General features: G+C 39.7%; 1 protein-coding gene across 3 annotated transcripts in view; it reads left to right on the top strand.

The window, feature by feature from the left end:
• Positions 1–20,747, top strand: part of atp9b (ATPase phospholipid transporting 9B) — a 321,211-nt gene that overhangs the window by 81,198 nt on the left and 219,266 nt on the right. For 2 of the 3 annotated variants that reach the window (XM_059972575.1, XM_059972567.1), the window contains exons 4-7: positions 1,029–1,142; positions 5,041–5,149; positions 7,310–7,368; positions 19,303–19,354. In XM_059972575.1, the coding sequence (XP_059828558.1) occupies positions 1,029–1,142; positions 5,041–5,149; positions 7,310–7,368; positions 19,303–19,354 (334 nt within the window). The remainder of the gene's footprint in view (positions 1–1,028; positions 1,143–5,040; positions 5,150–7,309; positions 7,369–19,302; positions 19,355–20,747) is intronic. The other variant, XM_059972582.1, reaches the window with a different exon arrangement.

Raw genomic sequence — 20,747 nt, 5'->3', positions numbered from 1 at the left:
CACACACTTAGCATCTCACTGTCTAGCTTGTTAATTTTAGAGAGCTTTCTGGAATTAAACATTATTTGCCTTTAAGAGTCTTGATTATAACACGTACCTTTGCAGTGATGTAATAATTACTAAAGACGTACCAAACAACTCTGACTCTATTGTCCATTCGTCACTCCGTATTGATCTCCCCCCTGACATTTTTCCCTGCAAGCATGACGTGCCACATCTGCTCCAACACCACCTTCGTTGGGGCCCCAGGTAGTCCTCCCAGATGATATGACACTTCACCTGCGAGTCTGTTGGGGTCGTCCCATTGTTTCCAACACTCCAGGTGTGGCCTCCTCTGCATCGATGAGACACAATATAGATGGGAGGTGTACTTCGTTGGGTACCTTTGCTCCATCTGCCACAAAAGGCAAGATGATCTGGTGGCCACCCATTTCAATTTGACTTCCCATTCCCAATCTGACTGTCTTCTCTACTGTTGTGATGAGGCCACACAGGTTGGAGGACCAATACCTTCATGTTCTGTCTGGGTAGCCTCCAACTTGGTGGCATGAGCATGGATTTCTCCAACTTCCAATAATTTCCCCTTCTCTCTTTTTCCATTCCCCATTCTGGTTAACCTCTTACCCTTTCTCTTCTTACTTGCACACCACCTCCCACTGATGCCCTTCTTCCCTTTCTTCCATGGTCTACAGTCAATTCTTAAAAGCATTCTTTTGCAGCTCTTTACCTTTTTTAACTATCAAGTACCTATCAATTTCATTCACCCCCACTCACCCTCCTTCCTCCTAACCTGGCTGCTTCCCTTCCCTTTATCTTCTTATTCTGGTTTCTACCCTGTTCTTACTAGCCCTGATGAAGGGGTTTGGCCTGAGATGCTGTAAGTTTATTTTCCTCTTTCTTTCTCAGCATCCTCTCTCTGACTTCTAAGCATTTCTTTTAACAAAGCATTCATAACTCTGCCAGTTGAGAACCTGGTTTCTTAATATGAAAAGAAATAGAGGTCTAATTCTGATAATGTTATTTTTCAGGTATTATATCAACAATTCAAGTTTTTCTTGAATCTTTATTTTCTGGTGGTATCATGTTCACAGTTTGTCCCATCATTGAAGATTGGCTACCTGTATACATACTGGGCTCCTTTGGTAAGTAAAATTTATATCTACCCTTCTGGAATGTTTTAAGCTGTTACTTTTTTTTATTTGTTTGTAGGACAGATAGTTTTCAGTTACTTTTAATAGCTAAAGAAATTTTGCACGTCTTAAGAACATTTTAGCATCTCACATATAAACAATTTGATATAAAGTCAATCACAAATGTGAGGGAATTACCATCTTAAACAGTACATAATTTTGGCTTTTTTTTCCCCACAATATTTGGTAAGATATAAACTTATGGAAAATGTTTTGCAAGCAAGCTTAAATCTAGATTCAGTGCTATTAATGTTTGTACATTGAACAACCTTCAATAAAATGTTCAGTAATGCAGAAGTTCAGTAGTCATCAAATATCCTGTTTGCACTGAAAAGCAAATTTGGTTTGGATTACATCGATTCAGATCAAATTTAATCTCACTTGTACTTAAATTATATATTTGCCTTGACTGAATGTGTGCTAAATACTATCAGATATAGTTGTAATGTTAAGAGCTAAAGGATTATGAGTGCTGTGAAAGAAAAGACATACATTTTTCAAGTCATTAGCTATTTACAAGTATGAAGAGAAATACGTGGCTGACTTTAGAAACTAAACATAATCAATACCATGTTTTTTTTAAACAGTTTTCATTTGGACTGTTGGGGAACAGTTGTATTGGATAAATTTAATAGTGTAATAACATAGTAATAGAACACTCTTTGGGCAGAGTTTAAATCAATTATTATACTAATCTTCAATTGTCGAGGAAAGAAGATCCTTGCCTGTAGACTAACTGGTTTACTGTAGTGAGAAAAATTTTACATGTATATCCTTTCATTCAAAACTCCAGAAATTGACCTTTAACACAGTCAAGAAGATTACATTATGCAACGTCTTGTGTTTTAATGATGTACAGAACATTAGGTTGAAAGGGGCAATTGAAAGTTTATCACCATTTCAAAAATCTTTGGCTCAGCTGCTTTTTCTGAAAGGTTGTATGCTCACTAATCCAAGAGCATATTCCTTTTAATCAGAGCCTTTAGGGGGAATGTTTGGCTATCTTTTAAAAAGTGCTTTTACCTATTTGGCATTTCTCACCAGAAGTGAGTATGTATGGTGCGTTTCGGCATTGCTTCTTGATGATGTCCTGGATACTATGGAGGCTGGTACCCATGATGGAACTGATTCATTTTACAATTTTCTACAACTTTCTTCGATTCTGTAAAGTAGCTTCACCCCTCTCCCCTCCAATACCTGATGGTGATGCAGCCAGTCGGAATGTTCTTCATGGTATATCTTTATAAATTTTTGAGCATTTGATGTGACAACCCAAATCTTCTCAAACTCCTAATGAAATAGAGCTGCTGTCTTGCCTTCTTTATAACTGCATCAATTTGTTGTGTCCAGGTTAGGTCCTCAGAGGTATTAACAACCAGGAACTTGAAATTGCTCACTCTTTGCATTTCTGATCCCTTTGAGGATTGGTTTGTGTTCCTTTGTTCTACCCTTTCTGAAGTCCACAATCAACTTTTTGGTCTTGCGTTGTGTGCAAGGGTGTTGCTATGACATCACTCAACTATCTGGTATATCTTGTTCGTGTACACCCTCTCGTCACGATCTATAAATTATTGGCTATATATGGCTTCTGCCAACAATGGTTGTATCATCAGCAAATTTATAGATGGTATTTGAGCTCTGCTTAGCCACACAGTCATGGATGTAGAGAGAGTAGAGCTGTGGGCTAAGCACATCCTTGAGGTGCACTAGTGTTGATTGTCAGCGAGGTGAAAACTACTCCTAGATACTGGATTTTTTTTTGCCAAAGTTCAAAGTATTTATGCTGTATACAACCCTGAGATTTGTCTCCTTACAGGCAGCCTCAAAACAAAGAAACCCAATAGAAACCACTAAAAAGGACCATCAAATACCCAGTGTGCAGAAAAAAAATCTAATCATGCAAACAATAAAAATAATCAAATAAAATTCAGAACTGAAGTTCATGAGTCCACAGCCACAATTCCAGACACAGCCAAACCAGGACCCCTGTAGTTGCAGGCCATAACCTCAGTTCAGTGCAGAGAGCTCTCGTGAGCAGAGAGCTGAACACTGGGCCAACCCTCTCCTTAGTTCCGACATTCTGAGCTTTTCAGTCTGGCCCGGTGCTTAAATTGACTTAACAGTGTGCTGTTTCTCACTCTTGGACTCCTACCCAGGCCCTGCCACTCTGGTACGATCTAGGGCCTGGGACCTGCCCCCTCGATTTGGCCTTACCCGAGTTTCCAATCTGGCTTGTACCTCACTCTTGGACCTGGGCTCTGCTACCTTGACTCTACCTCAGTTCTACTGCTTCAAATTGGCTCCAAGTCCCCTTCAGCAATAGCCAAGCATCGGTTTATTCCCGGCTTTCGGGCCTGTGCCTGCCTCCATTTGGTGTATATACACCATGCCACAACTATCCTGCAGTTCAGAGACTTCAATTCACGCTGCAAAAATGCCAGGTGGTACAGGTGGTTCAAAAGCTCAACTCCAAGAGTGAAGCTACAGGCTATTGATTGTGGTGAGCATTTACCAAGAAAAAGTGTGATTAATAAAGTAGTTAGTTTTGTTTGCTGCTAGCAAGTTGTCGCTGTGTTTCACCAGCACTGGCTTAAACCAGAATGAAATTCAAAATGAAAACAATAAATTTGTAAGTGCTCCCTGTATTGCAGCATTTGTGGATAGGGGTAAAGTGTCAGTCACAACTCTCTACAAAGGCTGTTCGATCTACTGAGAATTTCCAGCATTTTTATTTTTATTTCCCAACTCACAGTTATGCATAATGTTTAAATTCAGAAGACTTAGGTCGTGTTGCTAGTTATTCGCTGGATGCAGTTGTTTTTTCTGTGTCAGCATTTGCTATCTAATTGCCCTTCAAATGAGATCCAGTTTCGGAAGGTGGTTAAGAACCAACCATATTTCAGTGAGCTTGGAAACACATGGGCAAGAGTTGGTAAAAATTTCCTGCTCAAGGACATAATGAGCTTGTTGGACCTTTACTTAAATTACCCTGCTGCGGTTGGGACTTTTAGGCTGGTGGTGTACACCTTTGAATTAATAGTTTCTGAACAAAATTACAATGCTATCTTACTTATATCATTCTCCTTGTGTGACAGTCCACCAGCAACCTCCCTTTTCATAAGGTTCTGCAGCTTGTGTACTAAAATGCTTGCAGCAGCCAAAACCATTCTTAGATTTTTTGTACGATAACTTTTGTAAACTTAATTGAATGACCGAAATACTGGATTTGAAAATTCCCAGCATCCTGAAGCAATTATCCCAACACTTCCCCAGTAAGGGTGAGGGCATCTTTTACACACTGCTGTTCCATGCTATTTCCTAAGTGATCTACTAGGTGACATTAGGAGAAATTAAGAGTGGTTGAATAAAATGTTGTTTTGTAACAATTTTCCTTATGGGTTCTGGTTTGAGTTTGAAGCTACTGTTTAAATTTTGGCCTGACTATTATTTCAGGCTGTCAGCTAAACTATATAGCTCCCACCAGTTTGTGCGATGGTCATTGAGCCCCGATAGTTGGGACAAAAATATTTTTATCCGTACCTGTATACCCAAGAATCAGAAAAATAATGCATATATTGCATGCTTTGGCACTATTTCAGTGTGAGAAAGAATGTAAATTAACTATTTTGGTAAAGAGCTGGACTTATGCAAATTTTAAGCAATACTGTAAATACTTGTCATGCTGATGAGTTATTCTATTTTGGTGAATCTCTATGATTTGAGGAAACAAAAAAGATCAAGTAATTTTCAGTTGGAATCAGAATTTTTCAATTGTGTGATTGAAATATGTTGCTAGTTCACATCTTAAGCATTAATAACTTGATTTTAATCAATTTCTATTGTTTTTGAGGGTTTTGTGATGGCAGTGACAATGGTTCGAGAAGCATTAGATGAATTCCATCGCTATCAACGGGATGAGGAGATGAATTCGCAGATGTACAGCAAGCTTACCATACGAGGTTAGAAAACTCAACCAAAAACTGAGCAATAAAATTTAAGTGGTTTAGCAAGTAGTTTCCAGTTTTGTTAGGTTTCGCCTTGTTTTGAATGTTAACCTTTTTTTTGTTAACATACTGCCACTTTGAGGTATTTCCCCCCTTTCTCTGAAATAATAACATCTGTACAAAGGGAAAACTAAACAGATAATGAAGGAAAATGTTTTTGCAACATTCCAGTAGTAAAAATGATAGCTGAAATTAATCCAGTGCATAGCATCAGAATTACAGTTTATGTGCCAAGTTTACTAAGATATTTCAGAAAGGCATTATTTACTGTGGTATCTTTGGTTTTCGCTTGCTGAATGGTGTTATTACGCTTTTCCTGTTGATGTTCTGCAGAATCAAAATGGATTATTTTGTGCTCCAATGAATTTTGATTCTTCAAAGTTGGATATAAATTTGATCTAGCATAATGTTTACTTGCATGAAAATGCCGTTCACCTTTGAATTAAACTACAATTTATTACAGTGGTGACATAACTAAAAATGTCTTGCGATTGCATTTTCCCTTGTTTATTTGGTATATAAGGCATTAAAAGGTTTGACTCGAACTAATAAAGAGGACAGGTAAACAATTAAAATAAAAAAAAAAGCAGTGAAATAGTGCAGATACTTCATCTTATTGTGTGTTGGAATTGATATGATAAAACTGTTCTGAAAGTCTAATTAGTTTCTTGAAGGTATCAAGATGTATGACCAATTTAAAATAAGTGTGGTTCAAAGAGTCAGGACCTTGACGTGACTTCTTTGCAGACATGAAGGTTAATGCACTTGGGTATTTAAAACCAGAAAATTGAATTTGTTCTTGCTTAGTAATTTGCAGTTTAAAAATTCTGCGGTGAAATCTAAATTGCAGAGGACTAGTGTGAAGTCTGTAACAAGAAATGGAAGCTAGTAGTTTCTGTGGGAATTACTTCCTGAATTCCATAAATGGGTATTAAATGGCTATATCTGATATGACCTAAGGAGCAAGAGTTTTATCCTTGCAGTTTCCCATTAGTTTCCTGTGGCCTTGTGCCCAGTTTTATAATTGCAGTTAGACCTACAGGATTAGATGCATGGTTTAGTGAATTGAAAAATAAACCTTGGGAAACTATTAAAATGACCACAGAACAGTAAACAGGATGAATTTCTACTCATAAACATATATATTCCAAGCAGATTTAATGAAATTTGCACACAATCAGTCTGTTCTGGCATGCAGAAGGACAAGATAGATCTTAATGAACAGCTATTGAATGAACAGAAATTTAATATGGTTGTTAAGTTTTTACCATTTACATTAGGTATACATGATGTATGTACATCACCATTTGTAATCTGGCTTCTATAAATTATGAAGTGATTAAAATGTTCCATTCAGTTTAAAATGTTAAAAAAGGTTAGGAGGTATTGTACAATTTTTATACTATTCACAGATGTGTTCTTTAATTAATTAACTATTGAACTGCTGCTATATTCTGAAAACAACTCATAACTTTTTAAAACACTTATGCATGATATTGATCAACTGAAGTTTTCAAACTCATGTTCATCAATAGAAATTAGTTTATTTTGATAGGAATATGTTGTCCTCTTAATTGGAAGCATTGTCCTTCGTAATCATTGATAACGTTAACATTAGAACATAATTGAAGTAGGAGTCGGGTACTCAGTCCACAAACCTGTCATGTGTCTGAATATGTTAATGGCTGATCTGCCCCAGTCCTTGTCTCATTTCCATTTCTGGCCAGCTCTCCATAAACTCGCAATTCCCTTATCTTTCAAAAATGTATGTACTTTTAAAATAAAATGCTCCAAGATGGTGAAATCCAGGAAATCACCACCCGCCAAAAGTTCCAAACATCTCCATTTTAGTGACTGCTTTCATCACTATCTTGTTTCTCTGATCCTTGTTATTTACCGTCATTTCCTCACAGGATCTTGTATCATACAATAATATGATATTTCTTGCTCAGTTCAAAGGAGCATACAGCAAAGCCTTCAAAAACACGGAGTCTGAGCAGAACCTTTTATGTTTTACAGATAATCAGACCAAAAAGAAGCTGCATCTTAATTGTGTAAAATGTAGTTTTATGTTGTTCATTAAAGTGAATAAATATTAATTGATTTTATACACAGGTAAAGTGCAGGTGAAGAGCTCTGACATCCAGGTGGGAGATCTGATCATAGTTGAGAAGGTGTGTATTTATGCATTTACTGCAATGACTTGCATATTAATAAGTAATTACTATTGTTTTACTGAAGCCTTATTATGCTTCCTACAGCACTGCTCACTATTAAATACAATTGACTAATACTAAAAAGAACAAAAGAATTTTTATAAAAATTCTTTATCATAATTGCCTCTAAAAGTACATTGGTAATTCCATTAATGCTATATCTGCTACAGGTGATTGGAAAGTATCAGTGGCAAGATCAGAGGAGTCCCCTATGTTCAGTAATATCCATGCCTTTTTATACTTGTCTCTGAGTGTGTTAAACTGTCATGGTGGCAAATGACAGCCACCTTTATCCTCAAGAATGGAGAAGAAGCAGATGCTTCTGCTGTGATGCTATATAAAGTTATTGGTGTACTTTACTACTTGGTAATGAAATTTTCATAATGTACGGAAGTGTACATGAGGTTGTAATAAAAGGCAGTGTGGTAAATCCAAAGGAGGCAAGCATGACAAAGTTATTAAAAATAACTTTGCATGAGAGAAGTGCACAGACTAAAGATGTGAAATAAAAATTTGCGGACATTAAGCAAAAAGACACATATCAAAATACTCCATATGTTGCTGCATTTTTTCCAGTGTTAGGTTTTATTTCTTTACATTGTTGAGCTTGTATCCTACCAGGCTTTATTTTTGTGTTAAAGTGTTGGCCTGTCTATGTCTGCAACCTTTTAAATTGCAAATATTCTTCCCTACGCTCCTTCCTGTTCCAACACTAAAACTTGCATTTGCACTTACTGTGGAGTCTCCTGCCAGTCAGTGACAAACTAACCTTTTGAAATACAAGGTGCTGTATTATGTGTGGAAATAATCTGTGACATTTAACAGTAGATTGATCAGTCAAAAATGAGCATTAAATTTTTAAAATTAAGAACTGTTTGAAGGAAGGTCTTAAAATGAGGAGATACAAGATGAGATTAAAAAATCTTGGGTATCAAACAGCTGCAGGTTACTATAAGTCTGCAAAGCTGGGAAGTTCTTTATGTAGTGATCCTTGAGTGCATCTGCAACTTGGCCTGTTTGGGAATTCAGGCATGATAATAACTTTACAATTTAGACTGACTTTTCAAAGCTTGCCATTCACCCTCATCTGTAGCATTTGATACATGAGGATATAAAAAGCAACATATTAATGCTGTATTTTCAAAGTTTGCTCTGCCTTGTAATATGAACCTATATAGGAAAATTAGAAGCTTACTGATTTGCCATCGATTAGGAGGTGATTTTTTTAATGATGAGATTGTTTAGTCCAGTTTTCTATATGTTGTATGAGCTGATAATGTTGATGTAGTTAAATCGTTTCATTAACTATAAATGTAATGAATACTAGACTAAATTTGTAGTAGCATATAAAAATGAGCAAGTTCTTTTAATCAGTAAGAGGAATCGTGTTAGTTGTAAGAAAAGTATGGAATAACCTGTGCATAAATATTGCATGTGCATATATAGACACAGGTAATGAATAATTTTCCATAGTAAAACCCCCTCTGCAGCTGCCATTCAATCTTCTGCTCTTGGACAGGAGAGGTGCGTGATTTTTACTTGGGTTTCATCCACTTGTTGACAATATTCCATTGCAAGTTTGTTCGGATGATACCAGTAACCTGAGAGCTGTTAGTTGGATCTTTGCCAGTTTAGTAGGAGAAAATGTGTGATCTATCTGGTATAGAAGGGGTCATGTGGATAAATGTTTAGTTTCCAAACAGTATAACCTGGATCTTTTGCTGAATTATGTAGCACAAATTCATAGATTGGAGGAACAGTGTATTTACAACATTATTATGTTGCTTTTTATATTTTCCTGTATTAAGTGCTGCAGATGAGAATGAATGTCAAAATGTTTTCTAAATTCTCTGCACCTTCCAGTTTCCTTCACCATTTTTCACTAAACTTGATTCTTTTTATATATTAAAACATATAATTGCTGAAAATACTTAGCAAGCCAGACCACATTTGTGGGAAGAGAAATATGCAGACTGAAGACCCTCAATCAGATGCAACCTGACTGGAGTATTTTCCATATTCTTATTTTGGATTTCTGCCATTTGCAATTCTTGATCGAATTAGTAAGACATGACTTGCCCTGCACAAAGCCATGCTGGCTCTCCCTAATAAGGCCATTGTTTTCCAAATATTCATAAATCCTATGAAGTTGTGATATTAGGGGATTTTAATTTCCCACATATTGACTGGGACTCCCATACTGTCAAAGGTCTAGACGGATTAGAGTTTGTAAAATGTGTTCAGGAAAGTTTTTTAAATAAATATATAGAGGTACCGACTAGAGAGGATGCAATATTAGATCTTCTATTAGGAAATGTGTTAGGACAGGTGACGGAAGTGTGTGTAGGGGAACACTTTGGTTCCAGTGATCATAACACCATTATTTTCAACTTGATCATGGATAAAGATAGATCTGGTCTTTGAGTTGAGGTTCTAAACTGGAAAAAGGCCAAATGTGAAGAAATGAGAAAGGATCTAAAAAGCGTGGATTGGGACAGGTTGTTCTCTGGCAAGGATGTCGTTGGTAAGTGGGAGGCCTTCAAAGGAGAAATTTTGAGAGTACAGAGTTTGTATGTTCCTGTCAGGATTAAAGGCAAAGTGAGTAAGAATAAGGAACCTTGGTTCTCTAGGGATATGGGAACTCTGATAAAGAAGAAGAGAGAGGTGTATGACATGTATAGGAAACAGGGAGCAAATAAGGTACTTGAGTATAAAAAGTGCAAAAAAGTACTTAAGAAAGAAATCAGGAAGGCTAAAAGAAGACATGAGGTAGCTTTGGCAGTCAAGGTGAAGGATAATCCAAAGAGCTTCTACAGGTATATTAAGAGCAGAAGGATAGTAAGGGATAAAATTGGTCCTCTTGAAGATCAGACTGGTCAGCTATGTATGGAACCAAAAGAAATGGGGGAGATCTTAAATGGTTTTTTTGCATCGATATTTACTAAGGAAACTGGCATGGAGTCAATAGAAATGAGGCAAAAAGTAGTGAGGTCATGGAACCTATACAGATTGAAGAGGAGGAGGTGCTTGCTATCTTGAGGTAAATCAGAGTAGATAAATCCCCAGGACCTGACAGGGTATTCCCTCGGACCTTGAAGGAGACTAAGTGTTGAATTTGCAGGGGCCCTGGCAGATATATTTAAAATGTTGGTATTTATGGGTGAGGTGCCAGAGAATTGGAGGATAGCTCATGTTGTTCCATTGTTTAAAAATGGCTCTAAAAGTAATCTGGGAAATTATAGGCTGGTAAGTTTGACATCTGTAGTAGGTAAATTATTGGATGGAGTACTAAGGGATGAGATCTACAAGTATTTGGATGGACAGGCACTTATTAGGGAGAGTCAACACGGCTTTGCGCATGGTAGGTCATATTCAACAAATCTATTAGAGTTTTTTGAGGAGGTTACCAGGAAAGTGGATGAAGGGAAGGCAGTGGATGTTGTCTACATGGACTTCAGTAAGGCCTTTGACAAGGTCCCGCGTGGGAGGTTAGTTAGGAAGATTCAGTCACTAGGTGTACATGGTAAGGTAGTAAATTGGATTAGACATTGGCTGAATGGGAGAAGTAAGAGAGTGGTAGTGGAGGATTGCTTGTCTGAGTGGAGGCCTGTGACTAGTGGTGTGCCACAGGGATCAGTGCTGGGTCCATTGTTGTTTGTCATCTATATCATTGATCTGCATGATAATGTGGTAAATTGGATCACCAAATTTGCTGATTATTGGAGGTGTAGTGGACAGTGAGGAAAGGTTTGAAAGCTTGTAGAGGGATCTGGACCAGCTGGAAAAATGGGCTGAAAAATGGCAGATGGAGTTTAATACAAACAAGTGTGAGGTATTGCACTTTGGAAGGACAAACCAAGGTAGAACATACAAAGTAAATGATAGGATGCTGAGGAGTGCAGCAGAACAGAGGGATCAAGAAATACAGATACAAAATTCCCTAAAAGTGGTGTCACAGGTAGATAGGGTAGTAAAGAGAGCTTTTGGTACATTGGCCTTTATAAATCAAAGTAATGAGTATCAGTTGGAATGTTATGGTGAGGTTGTATGAGGCCAAATTTGGAGTATTGTGTACAGTTTTGGTCACCAAATTACAGGAAGGATATTAATAAGGTTGAAAGAGTGCAGAGAAGGTTTACAAGGATGTTGTTGAGACTTGAGAAACTGAGTTACAGAGAAAGATTGAATCGGTTAGGACTTTATTCTCCAGAGTGTAGAAGAATGAGGGGAGACTTGATTGAGGTATATAAGATTATGATGGGTGTAGATTGATGGAATGCAAGCAGGCTTTTTCCACTGAGGCTAGGGGAGAAAAAAACCAGAGGACATGAGTTAAGGGTGAAGGGGGAAAAGTATAAAGGGAACATTAGTGGGGGGCTTCTCCACACAGAGAGTGGTGGGAGTGTGGAATGAGCTTCCAGATGAAGGTGTAAATGCGGGCTTGCTTTTAACATTCAAGGAAAACTTGGACAGGTACAAGGAAGAGAGGTGTATGGAGGGATATGGGCCAGGTGCAGGTCAGTGGGACTAGGCAGAAAAATGGTTTGGCACAGCCAAGAAGGACCAAAAGGCCTGTTTCTGTGCTGTAATGTTCTATCCTTAAGAATTCTCTCCAGTAACTTCCCTGCCACTGACACGAGACTCTCTGATCTATAGTTTCTTACTTGAATAATGGATCAACATTAGCTACTGAACAGTCTTCTAGGTCCATGCCTGTGGTTAGAGAGGACATGAAAATATTGTTAAGAGATCAGTAATCTCTTGCCTGTCTTGATAAACTGGGGTATATCCCATCAGTCCTTGGGTCTTATCTACTTTAATGCTCTTTGAGAGATCTAACACTACCTCCTTTACCTCAAAATTCCCTTCCACTTCAAGTTCAAGTTTAATTATCATTCAACCATCCATGAATACAGCCAAACAAAACTGTGTCCCTCCAGGGCCAAGGTGCAAAACATAGTACCAACAGTCATACACAGCACAAGGCACGTATAGCACTTATAAGATAGCAGTAAACATACAGCCACATAGTAATAAATAGATAGCCCAAATCACTGAGTGGCATGACCTGTAAATTGATGGTGCATGGTTGTTATTAGGAAGAACAAGCAGTTCTCAGCAGTCTGCTAACGAATGTATGCATGCAGTCCAACTTGCCTTCCATCAAGCAAACACTGGAGGGCAGCATCAATGGTAGGAGCTAGTTCCCAACCCACCGTGATGCTGCGCTATACTGCCTCTGGCATCTCCTCTCCTGGACTCCTTCGAAGAAAGCCTGCATTCTGAGGTCGTCCTCGCTACAACCAAGATGACACAGTTCCCCTGCCTCTGCCTTTCCAATAAAATAAGGGGAATGGATGTGCAGCACTTTACATTATCAATGTGCAAAATGGTTTTGGGATCTCAAGAGAAGGGTCAAAAACACATATTCACTGTTAGGCTGCACATTGTCTTCATGCACCAAATCCGATGCCTTCCCGTAATGTGCAATAACATAGAAAACTTACAGCACAATACAGGCCCTTCAGTCCACAAAGTTGTGCTGAACCTGTCCCTCCCTTAGAACTACCTAGGCTTTAGCCATAGCCCTCTACTTTTCTAAGCTCTGTGCAGCTATCCAGGAGTCTCTTAAAAGACCCTATTGTTTCCGCCTCTACCCCGGCGGCTATCACCCCATTCCAAGCACTCACTATTTTCTGTGTAAAAAAAACTTACTCCTGACCTCCTCCTCTGTACTTACTTCCAAGCACCTTAGAACTATGCCCTCTTGTCCTAGCCCTTTCAGCCCTGGGGAAAAGCCTCTGACTATCCACTCGATCAATGCCTCTCATCATCTTATATACCTCTATCAGGTCACCTCTCATCCTCAGTCACTCCATGGAGAAAAGGCTGAGTTCACTCAACCTATTCTCATAAGACATGCTCCGCAATCCAGGCAACATCCTTGCAGATCTCCTCTGCACCTGACAGGTTTCCACATCCTTCCTGTAGAGAGGCAACCTGAATTGAGCACAGCATTCCAAGTGGAGTCTGACTAGGGTCCTGTATAGCTGCAACATTACCTCTCGGCTCTTAAACTCAATGAAGGCCAATGCACTGTATGCCTTCTGAACCACAGAGTCAACCTGATTAGCAGCTTTGAGTGTCCTATGGACTTGGACTCCAAGATCTCTCTGATCCTCCACACTGCCAAGAGTCTTACTATTAATGCTATATTCTGCCATGATATTTGACCTACCAAAATGAATCATCTCACACTTATTCGTGTTGACCTCCATCTGCCACTACTCAGCTTAGTTTTGCATCCTATCCCTATCAATGTCCCGCTGTAACCTCTGACAGCCCTCCACACTATCTACAACACCCCCAACCTTTGTGTCCAGCAAATTTACTAACCTATCCTTGCACTTCCTCATCCAGGTCACTTATAAAAATCACTAAGAGTAGGGGGTCCCAGAACAGATCCCTGAGGCACACCACTGATCACCGGCCTCCATGCAGAATATGACCCGTCTACTATCACTCCTTGCCTTCTGTGGGCAAGCCATTTCTGGATCCACAAAGCAATGTCCCCTTGGATCCCATGCCTCCTTACTTTCTCAATAAGCCTTTCTTGGGGTACCTTATCAAATGCCTTGCTAAAATCCATATACACTATACCTACTGCTCTACCTTCAGCAGTGTGTTTAGTCACATCCTCAAAAAATTCAATCAAGCTCGTAAGCATCGACCTGCCTTTGATAAAGCCATGCTGACTATTCCTAATCATATTAAGCCTCTCCAAATGTTCATAAATCCTGCCTCTCAGGATCTTCTCCATAAACTTACCAACTGCTGAAGTAAGACTCACTGTTCTTTCATTTCCTGGGCTATTCCTACTCTCTTTCTTGAAGAAGGGAGCAACATTCACAACCCTCCAATCCTCTGGAACCTCTTCCGTCCTCATTGATGATGCAAGTATCATCGCCAGAGGCTCAGCCATCTCCTCCCTTGCTTTCCACAGTAGCCTGGGGTACACCCTGCCTGGTCCTGGTGACTTATCCAACTTGATGCTTTCCAAAAGCTCCAGCACATCCTCTTCCTTAATATCTGTATTCTCAGGCTTTTCAGTCCACTGCAAATCATCCCTACAATTGCAAAGATCCTTTTCTCGTAGTGAATACTGAAGCAAAGTATTCATTAAGTACCTCCGCTATTTCCTCCGGTTTCATACCCACTTTTCCACTGTCACACTTGATTGGTTGTATTCTCTCATGTCTTATCTTCTTGCTCTTCACGTACTTGTAGAATGCCTTGGGGTTTTCCTTAATCCTGTCCGCCAAGGCCTTCTCATGGCCCCTTCTGGCTCTCCTAATTTCATTCTTAAACTTCTTCCTGCTCGCCTTATAATCTTCCAGATTCTGATCATTACCTAGTTTTTTTTTAACCTTTTGTAAGCTCTTCTTGACTAGTTTGACAACAGACTTTGTACACGACGGTTCCTGTACCCTACCATCCTTTCCCTGTCTCATTGGAATGTACCTACTCAGAATTCCACGCAAATATCCCCTGAACATTTGCCACATTTCTTCCATACGTTTCCCTGAGACTATCTGTTTACAATTTATGCTTCCAGCCTCATATTTCCCCTTACTCCAATTAAATGTTTCCGTAACTTGTCTGTTCCTATCCCTCTCCAGTGTTATAGTTAAAGAGATAGAATTGTGATCACTATCTCGAAAATGCTCTCCTGCTGAGAGACCTGACACCTGACCAGGTTCATTTCCTAATATCAGATCAAATGCAGCCTCTCCTCTTGTAGGCTTATCTACATATTGTGTCAAGAAACCTTCCTGAACACACCTAACAAACTCTACCCCATCTAAACCCCTCACTCTAGGGAGATGCCAATCAATATTTGGGAAATTAAGATTTCCCACCACAACGACCCTGTTGTTATTATTCCGTTCCAGAATCTGGCTCCCTATCTGCTGCTCGATGTCCGTGTTACTATTGGGCGGTCTATAAGGAAACACCCAGTGGAGTTATTGACCCCTTCCTATTCCAAACTTTCACCCAGAGACTCCATAGACAACCCTTCCATGACTTCCTCTGTTCCTGCAGCTGTGACACTATCCCTAATCAACAGTGCCATGCCCCCACCTCTTTTGCCTCCCTTCCTATCCTTCCTGAAACATCTAAAGCCTGGCACTTGAAGTAACCATTCCTGTCCCTGCACCATCCAAGTCTCTGTAATGGCCACAACATCATAGCTCTAAGTGCTGATCCACGGTCTAAACTCATCCACTTTATTCATAATACTCATCCTCCTTTCTGTTCAGGTCACACCTTCCCCAGAAGCAGTCCCAATGATCCTGAAATCTGAACCCCTGCCCCTTGCTCCAATCCCTTAGCCATGCATTTATCCTCCACCTCATTCTATTTCTATACGCACTGTCACGTGGCACAGGCAGTAATCCCGAGATTACTACCTTTGAGTTCCTGCTTCTCAACTTCTTTCCTAACTCCCTGTAGTCTGTTTTCTGGACCTCCTCCTTTTTCCTACTTATGTTGTTGGTACCAATGTATACCATAACCCCTGGTTGTTCTCCTTCCCACTTCAAGATATCATGGACGCAATCAGAAACATGCTGGACCCTGGCACCTGGGAGGCAAACTACCATCTACATTTCTTCCCTGCGTCCACAGAATTGCCTCTCTGACTCCCTCACTGTAGAGTCCCCTATCGCTGCTGCCATCCTCTTCCTTTCCCCACCCTTCTGAGCCAGAGGACCAGACTGTGTGCACGACCACTGTTACTTTATTGTTAAGGGGGACAGCCACTAGCACCTGCTTCTTGCCCTTTCCTCTCCTGACTGTTACCCACTTAGCTGTCTCCGCAGGCCCCGGAGTGACTACCTGCCTATAGCTCCTCTCTAACACCTCCCTGACCAGATGAAGGTCATCGAGCTGCAACTCCAGTTCCCTAACCTGGTCCATAAGGAGCTGCAGCTCGACACACCTGGTGCAGATGTGGTTGTCTGGGAGGCCTGGAGCTTCCAGGACCTCCCACATCTGCCACCGAGCGCAGAAAACCAGCCTCACATAGCTTCTTTGTCTTAATTTTAAGCAGGTAACCTACCTGGCCTCGACCCCTTATCACCTAAGCCCCATTGAGCCAAAGCCTTCCTACTCTGTCTCCCACTACTCCATCGCCTGTTCCTCCGACACCCGCTCTGTAAATCTCTCTTCCTTTTAACCTCTTCTCGCTGTTCCCACTGGCCGACCTCCACGTGCTTGTGCAGTCGTGCCCCGTTCAAACCACTAAAGAAATAGGTGCATCTCCTTCAGGTCCACCTTCAATGAGCAGCTCGCTGACAGGGGTAGATCTGCAGTACTTAAAGTTCTTAATGTCTATCATTGTCTTGCGATTATAAAAAAAGACAAAAATACATTTATTTGGCCTTGGAGAGGCCACTGGGTCTGAACACGCTGCCATCTTACTGGAAATATGCTCAGCACTGACTTCCTTATCCTCTATTTCCTTCTTGGCAAATATTGATGTAAAGCACTCATTAAGAACTTTACCCACGTCCTCTGCATCCAAGCAAATATTGCCTGGTTTGTCCTTGAGTGGTCCTACCCTCTCCCTCTCCTTTTGCTCTTGATGTATGTATAAAATGTCTTGCGCTTCCTTTTAATCCTACTTGCTAGGATATTTCATAGCAACTCTTGGCTTTCCTAATTCTCTTGAGTTCTTTTCTGGCTTCTTTATAATCCTCAAGAGCTCTGTTTGATTCTAGCTTTCTCAGCTTGTGTTCTGTGCAGTAGGTCTTAAATACCCTCCACATGTCAGATGTGGACTTGCCCACAAATGGCATTTCCCAATTAACTAACCCTGCTCCAATTTTATATTTTTCCAGAAGGTCTATACTTATATAACTTAAAACTTAAAGAGTTGTGGGCACTGTTCCCTGACTGTTCATCTACTAAAAAAAATCAGTCACCTGTTCAGGCTCAGTACTGAACATGAGGTCCAGTACAGACCCTCCTCTTGTTGGATTATTTATTAAAGAACCCTTCTTGGATGCATCTAACAAATTCCGCCCCAACTAAACCTCTTGCACTCAGAAGGTAAGTCAAATCTTTATCTTGGAGAAGTTGAAGACCCCATGACAAAACCCTATTGTTTTTACATCTTTTCTTAATCTCCCTACATACCTGTTCCTGAATGTCCCGGTGGTACTGGGGAGTCTCTAGTACAATCCCATTAGAGTGATTGCGCCCTTTTTTAAAAATTTCTGCCCATATAGACAGTGGAGGAACTTAATTCCATTATGTTCCCTCAGTGCAGATATGATATTGTCCTTGATTAGTAGTACAACTGCCCCACTATCTTTTCCAGAACATTGAAACCCTGGGACGTTAAGCATCCATTCCTGTCCCCCTCTTATCCAAGTATCTGTAATGGCCACAATATCATAGTTCCATGTACTGATCCATACTTGAAGTTCAGCACCTAGTAAAGGTGTTATTATGGGTAATATAATACTTCTAGCATTAAAATACACACATTTCAAACTGTCCATCCCATCATATTACTTTGCTCCTGCCAGCTTTTACTGGCCCTGACATCTGCCTTCCTCTCCATCCCTCCACTTCCTCAGTTGGTCCTCTGGTTCCCACTCCCTTTGCTAAACCAGTTTAAACTCTTGTGAGTAGCACCAGTGAACTTCCAGGCCAGGATGTTGGTTTCCTTCCCATTTAGGTACATCTTGCCTCAGAAAAGATCCCAATTATCCAAGAACCTGAAACTCTACCCCCGTACCAGTTCCTCAGCCACTCATTCATCTGCACTATCACCTATTTCAGCCCTGGCTAACATGTGGCACTGGGAGTAATCCAGAGATTACTACCTTCAGGGTCCTGCTGCTCAGCCTCTCTCCGAACTCCCTATACTTGCTGCACAGGACTTCTCCCCCATTTCTACCCACGTCATTGGTCCCATTGTACAGCTTGAGCCGTCTGCTCACTTTCCCTCTTGAGGAAGTTCTGCAGCCTCTCTGAGCCATCCTTGACCCTAGTATCTGAGAGGCAACACACCATCCTGGCTTCTTATTCATGGCCACAGAATATCCTGTTTATCCAGTAACTATTGAGTCTCATATCTCTATCATGCTACCTGACTTTACCCTCCTCTCCTGAGCCACAGATTTGTCACAGTACTACTGGTATGACTGCTGCTGCTGCCCTGATAGGTCATCCCTCCCCATCCCTTGGTAGTATCCAAAGAGGTACACTTATTGCTGAGGCACTAACTGTTTATTCTCCTTACTTCTCCTGGTGGTCACTCTTTTATCATTTCAAGGCTGCACTCTGGGTGTGACCACCTCAGTAAAATCTCACCTGATGTTTTTGGCCTCCTGGATGGTCCTGATACATCCAGCTTCAGTTCCTTGACCTCGTCAGTCAGGAGCTGAAGTTGGTGCACTTCCTAAAGATGTCATCAGTTATGGTGCCATGAAGAATGAACGGATTACAGAAAGTAAAATGTCAATAAAATGTTGGTTTGAAAGGTCAGATGTGGTTCTAATTGTAGAGGAGTTCAAATCTAGGTGCCATAAAATAAGCAATTCAGATTCAAGAATATATTCACAAATGGTGATATTGTGGAAGTCATTGGAATGGTTGAAATGTCAGTCCATTTAATGACTGGTTCGAAGTACAGGAACAATAGAAGGATATGAGAATGTGAAGAAGTAAGGTAGGAGAATTTTTCTGCCAGCCTGTTGGGCTGATGAAAGTCATTTATCTGTCATGTAGATTCTGTTATATTAAATTACATCTTCATTAGATATTTTGAAATGAAGACGTGTGAGCTCATGTATTTACCATTATCACCTTTCATTTCAGAATCAGCGCATTCCTGCTGACATGATATTTTTACGGACATCAGAGAAAAGTGGTAAGCAATTTTCTGTGCTTTCTAGTAATGAGATTTTTAAAGAAGTTGCAGTTTACACAAGTAATGGTCAAAGCCAAGAGGTATTAATGATGTATAGCTATTACATATTCCTGATTGAAAAAGTCTCTACTAACATTCAAAACTACCAACTCAAGTATTCTGAGTTAACTTGAACTCCTTTATTGTATAAATGATTGCTGTCAGCAGTACTGAATATTTTTTGGTATATTAAGTTTTTTTTTCCTGTTCTCCCCTTTCTGAAAGTGTGGTGAGAGTGCATATAATATATTTTTAAAAATCCAAATAAAAATTCTTGAGTCCATCTTTATGATCAGATTGTAAACTATTGTGTTACTTACAGTTATTTCTATAACTTTACAAGCATTTTTATCCTTCATTATGACATCCTACTGTGATTAAATAGTAGATTTGAGTTGGATGAATATACAATTCATAAGGATGTTGGCCAGGAGAATTTGCATTAACTGAATTCTGATGTACTTAGAAACTTATAACATCTTACATAATTTTGAATTTTTTTGTTTTGCATCAGCAATATAATGCAAAGGCATAAAATTATTGTATCTTACAAAATATATGGAACAGGAAGTCAGAAGCTATGTTGGATGTAATTAAAGTTAAAAGGCTAAAGTGGTAAAACACTAAATTCTGTTTATAAATCAGTACTTTAATCTATAGAATTCCCTCTGAGCTGTTGTCCTTCAGCTTCTTGGGCATGAATTTGCCTGAATTTGCTTTGCAACTGATGTCCCTGCGGATCTGGACATGAGCTTGTGCAGAGCAGATGAAAGGACTGGAACATCTTGCTAAATGTTGAGCACATACATTTTTGCTTAGCCACCAAACTGTGTGTTCTTTTTCCAATTTTGGAACAAAAAATTTTGCAGAATGATTGAATGCGATGAAAACTTCGAGGCTCTAACTGTAGTTTAGTACTATTCTAAAAATCTGGAGAAGATGGGGACTCTTAACGAGTTATCATCACCAAAAAATGTTTGGGGGAAGTTTCCAAGGTATTAAAATATTTAAATACTTTTTGACAATTGATAATTGACAATTGTGTGAAGTGAAATTTTGCTTGTTTATCATAAAAGTGAGAATTAGTTTTGTTTGGACTATCAGCATTTCAGTTTTCTCATTAAGCTTTTGAGACTTGGAGTTGTTTTTGGCATGATTGTTTTAAAGCTTACTGGTAACTTCATTCAGCTTCACTGTCCCAATCACAGCACTGTTGCCACAACCTATGGGCTCACTTTCAAGGACTTTTCATTTCTTGTTCTTGACGTTTATTGCTTGTCTGTCTGTCTGTCTGTCTATCTATCTATCTATCTATTTATTTATTTATTTATTATTTCTTCTCTCTTTTTATATG

Source organism: Hypanus sabinus, chromosome 1 (assembly GCF_030144855.1).
Source record: "Hypanus sabinus isolate sHypSab1 chromosome 1, sHypSab1.hap1, whole genome shotgun sequence".
Lineage (NCBI taxonomy): Eukaryota > Metazoa > Chordata > Chondrichthyes > Myliobatiformes > Dasyatidae > Hypanus > Hypanus sabinus.
The sequence above is the reverse complement of the archived record's forward strand: the minus strand, read 5'-3'. Positions and strand labels throughout refer to the sequence as shown.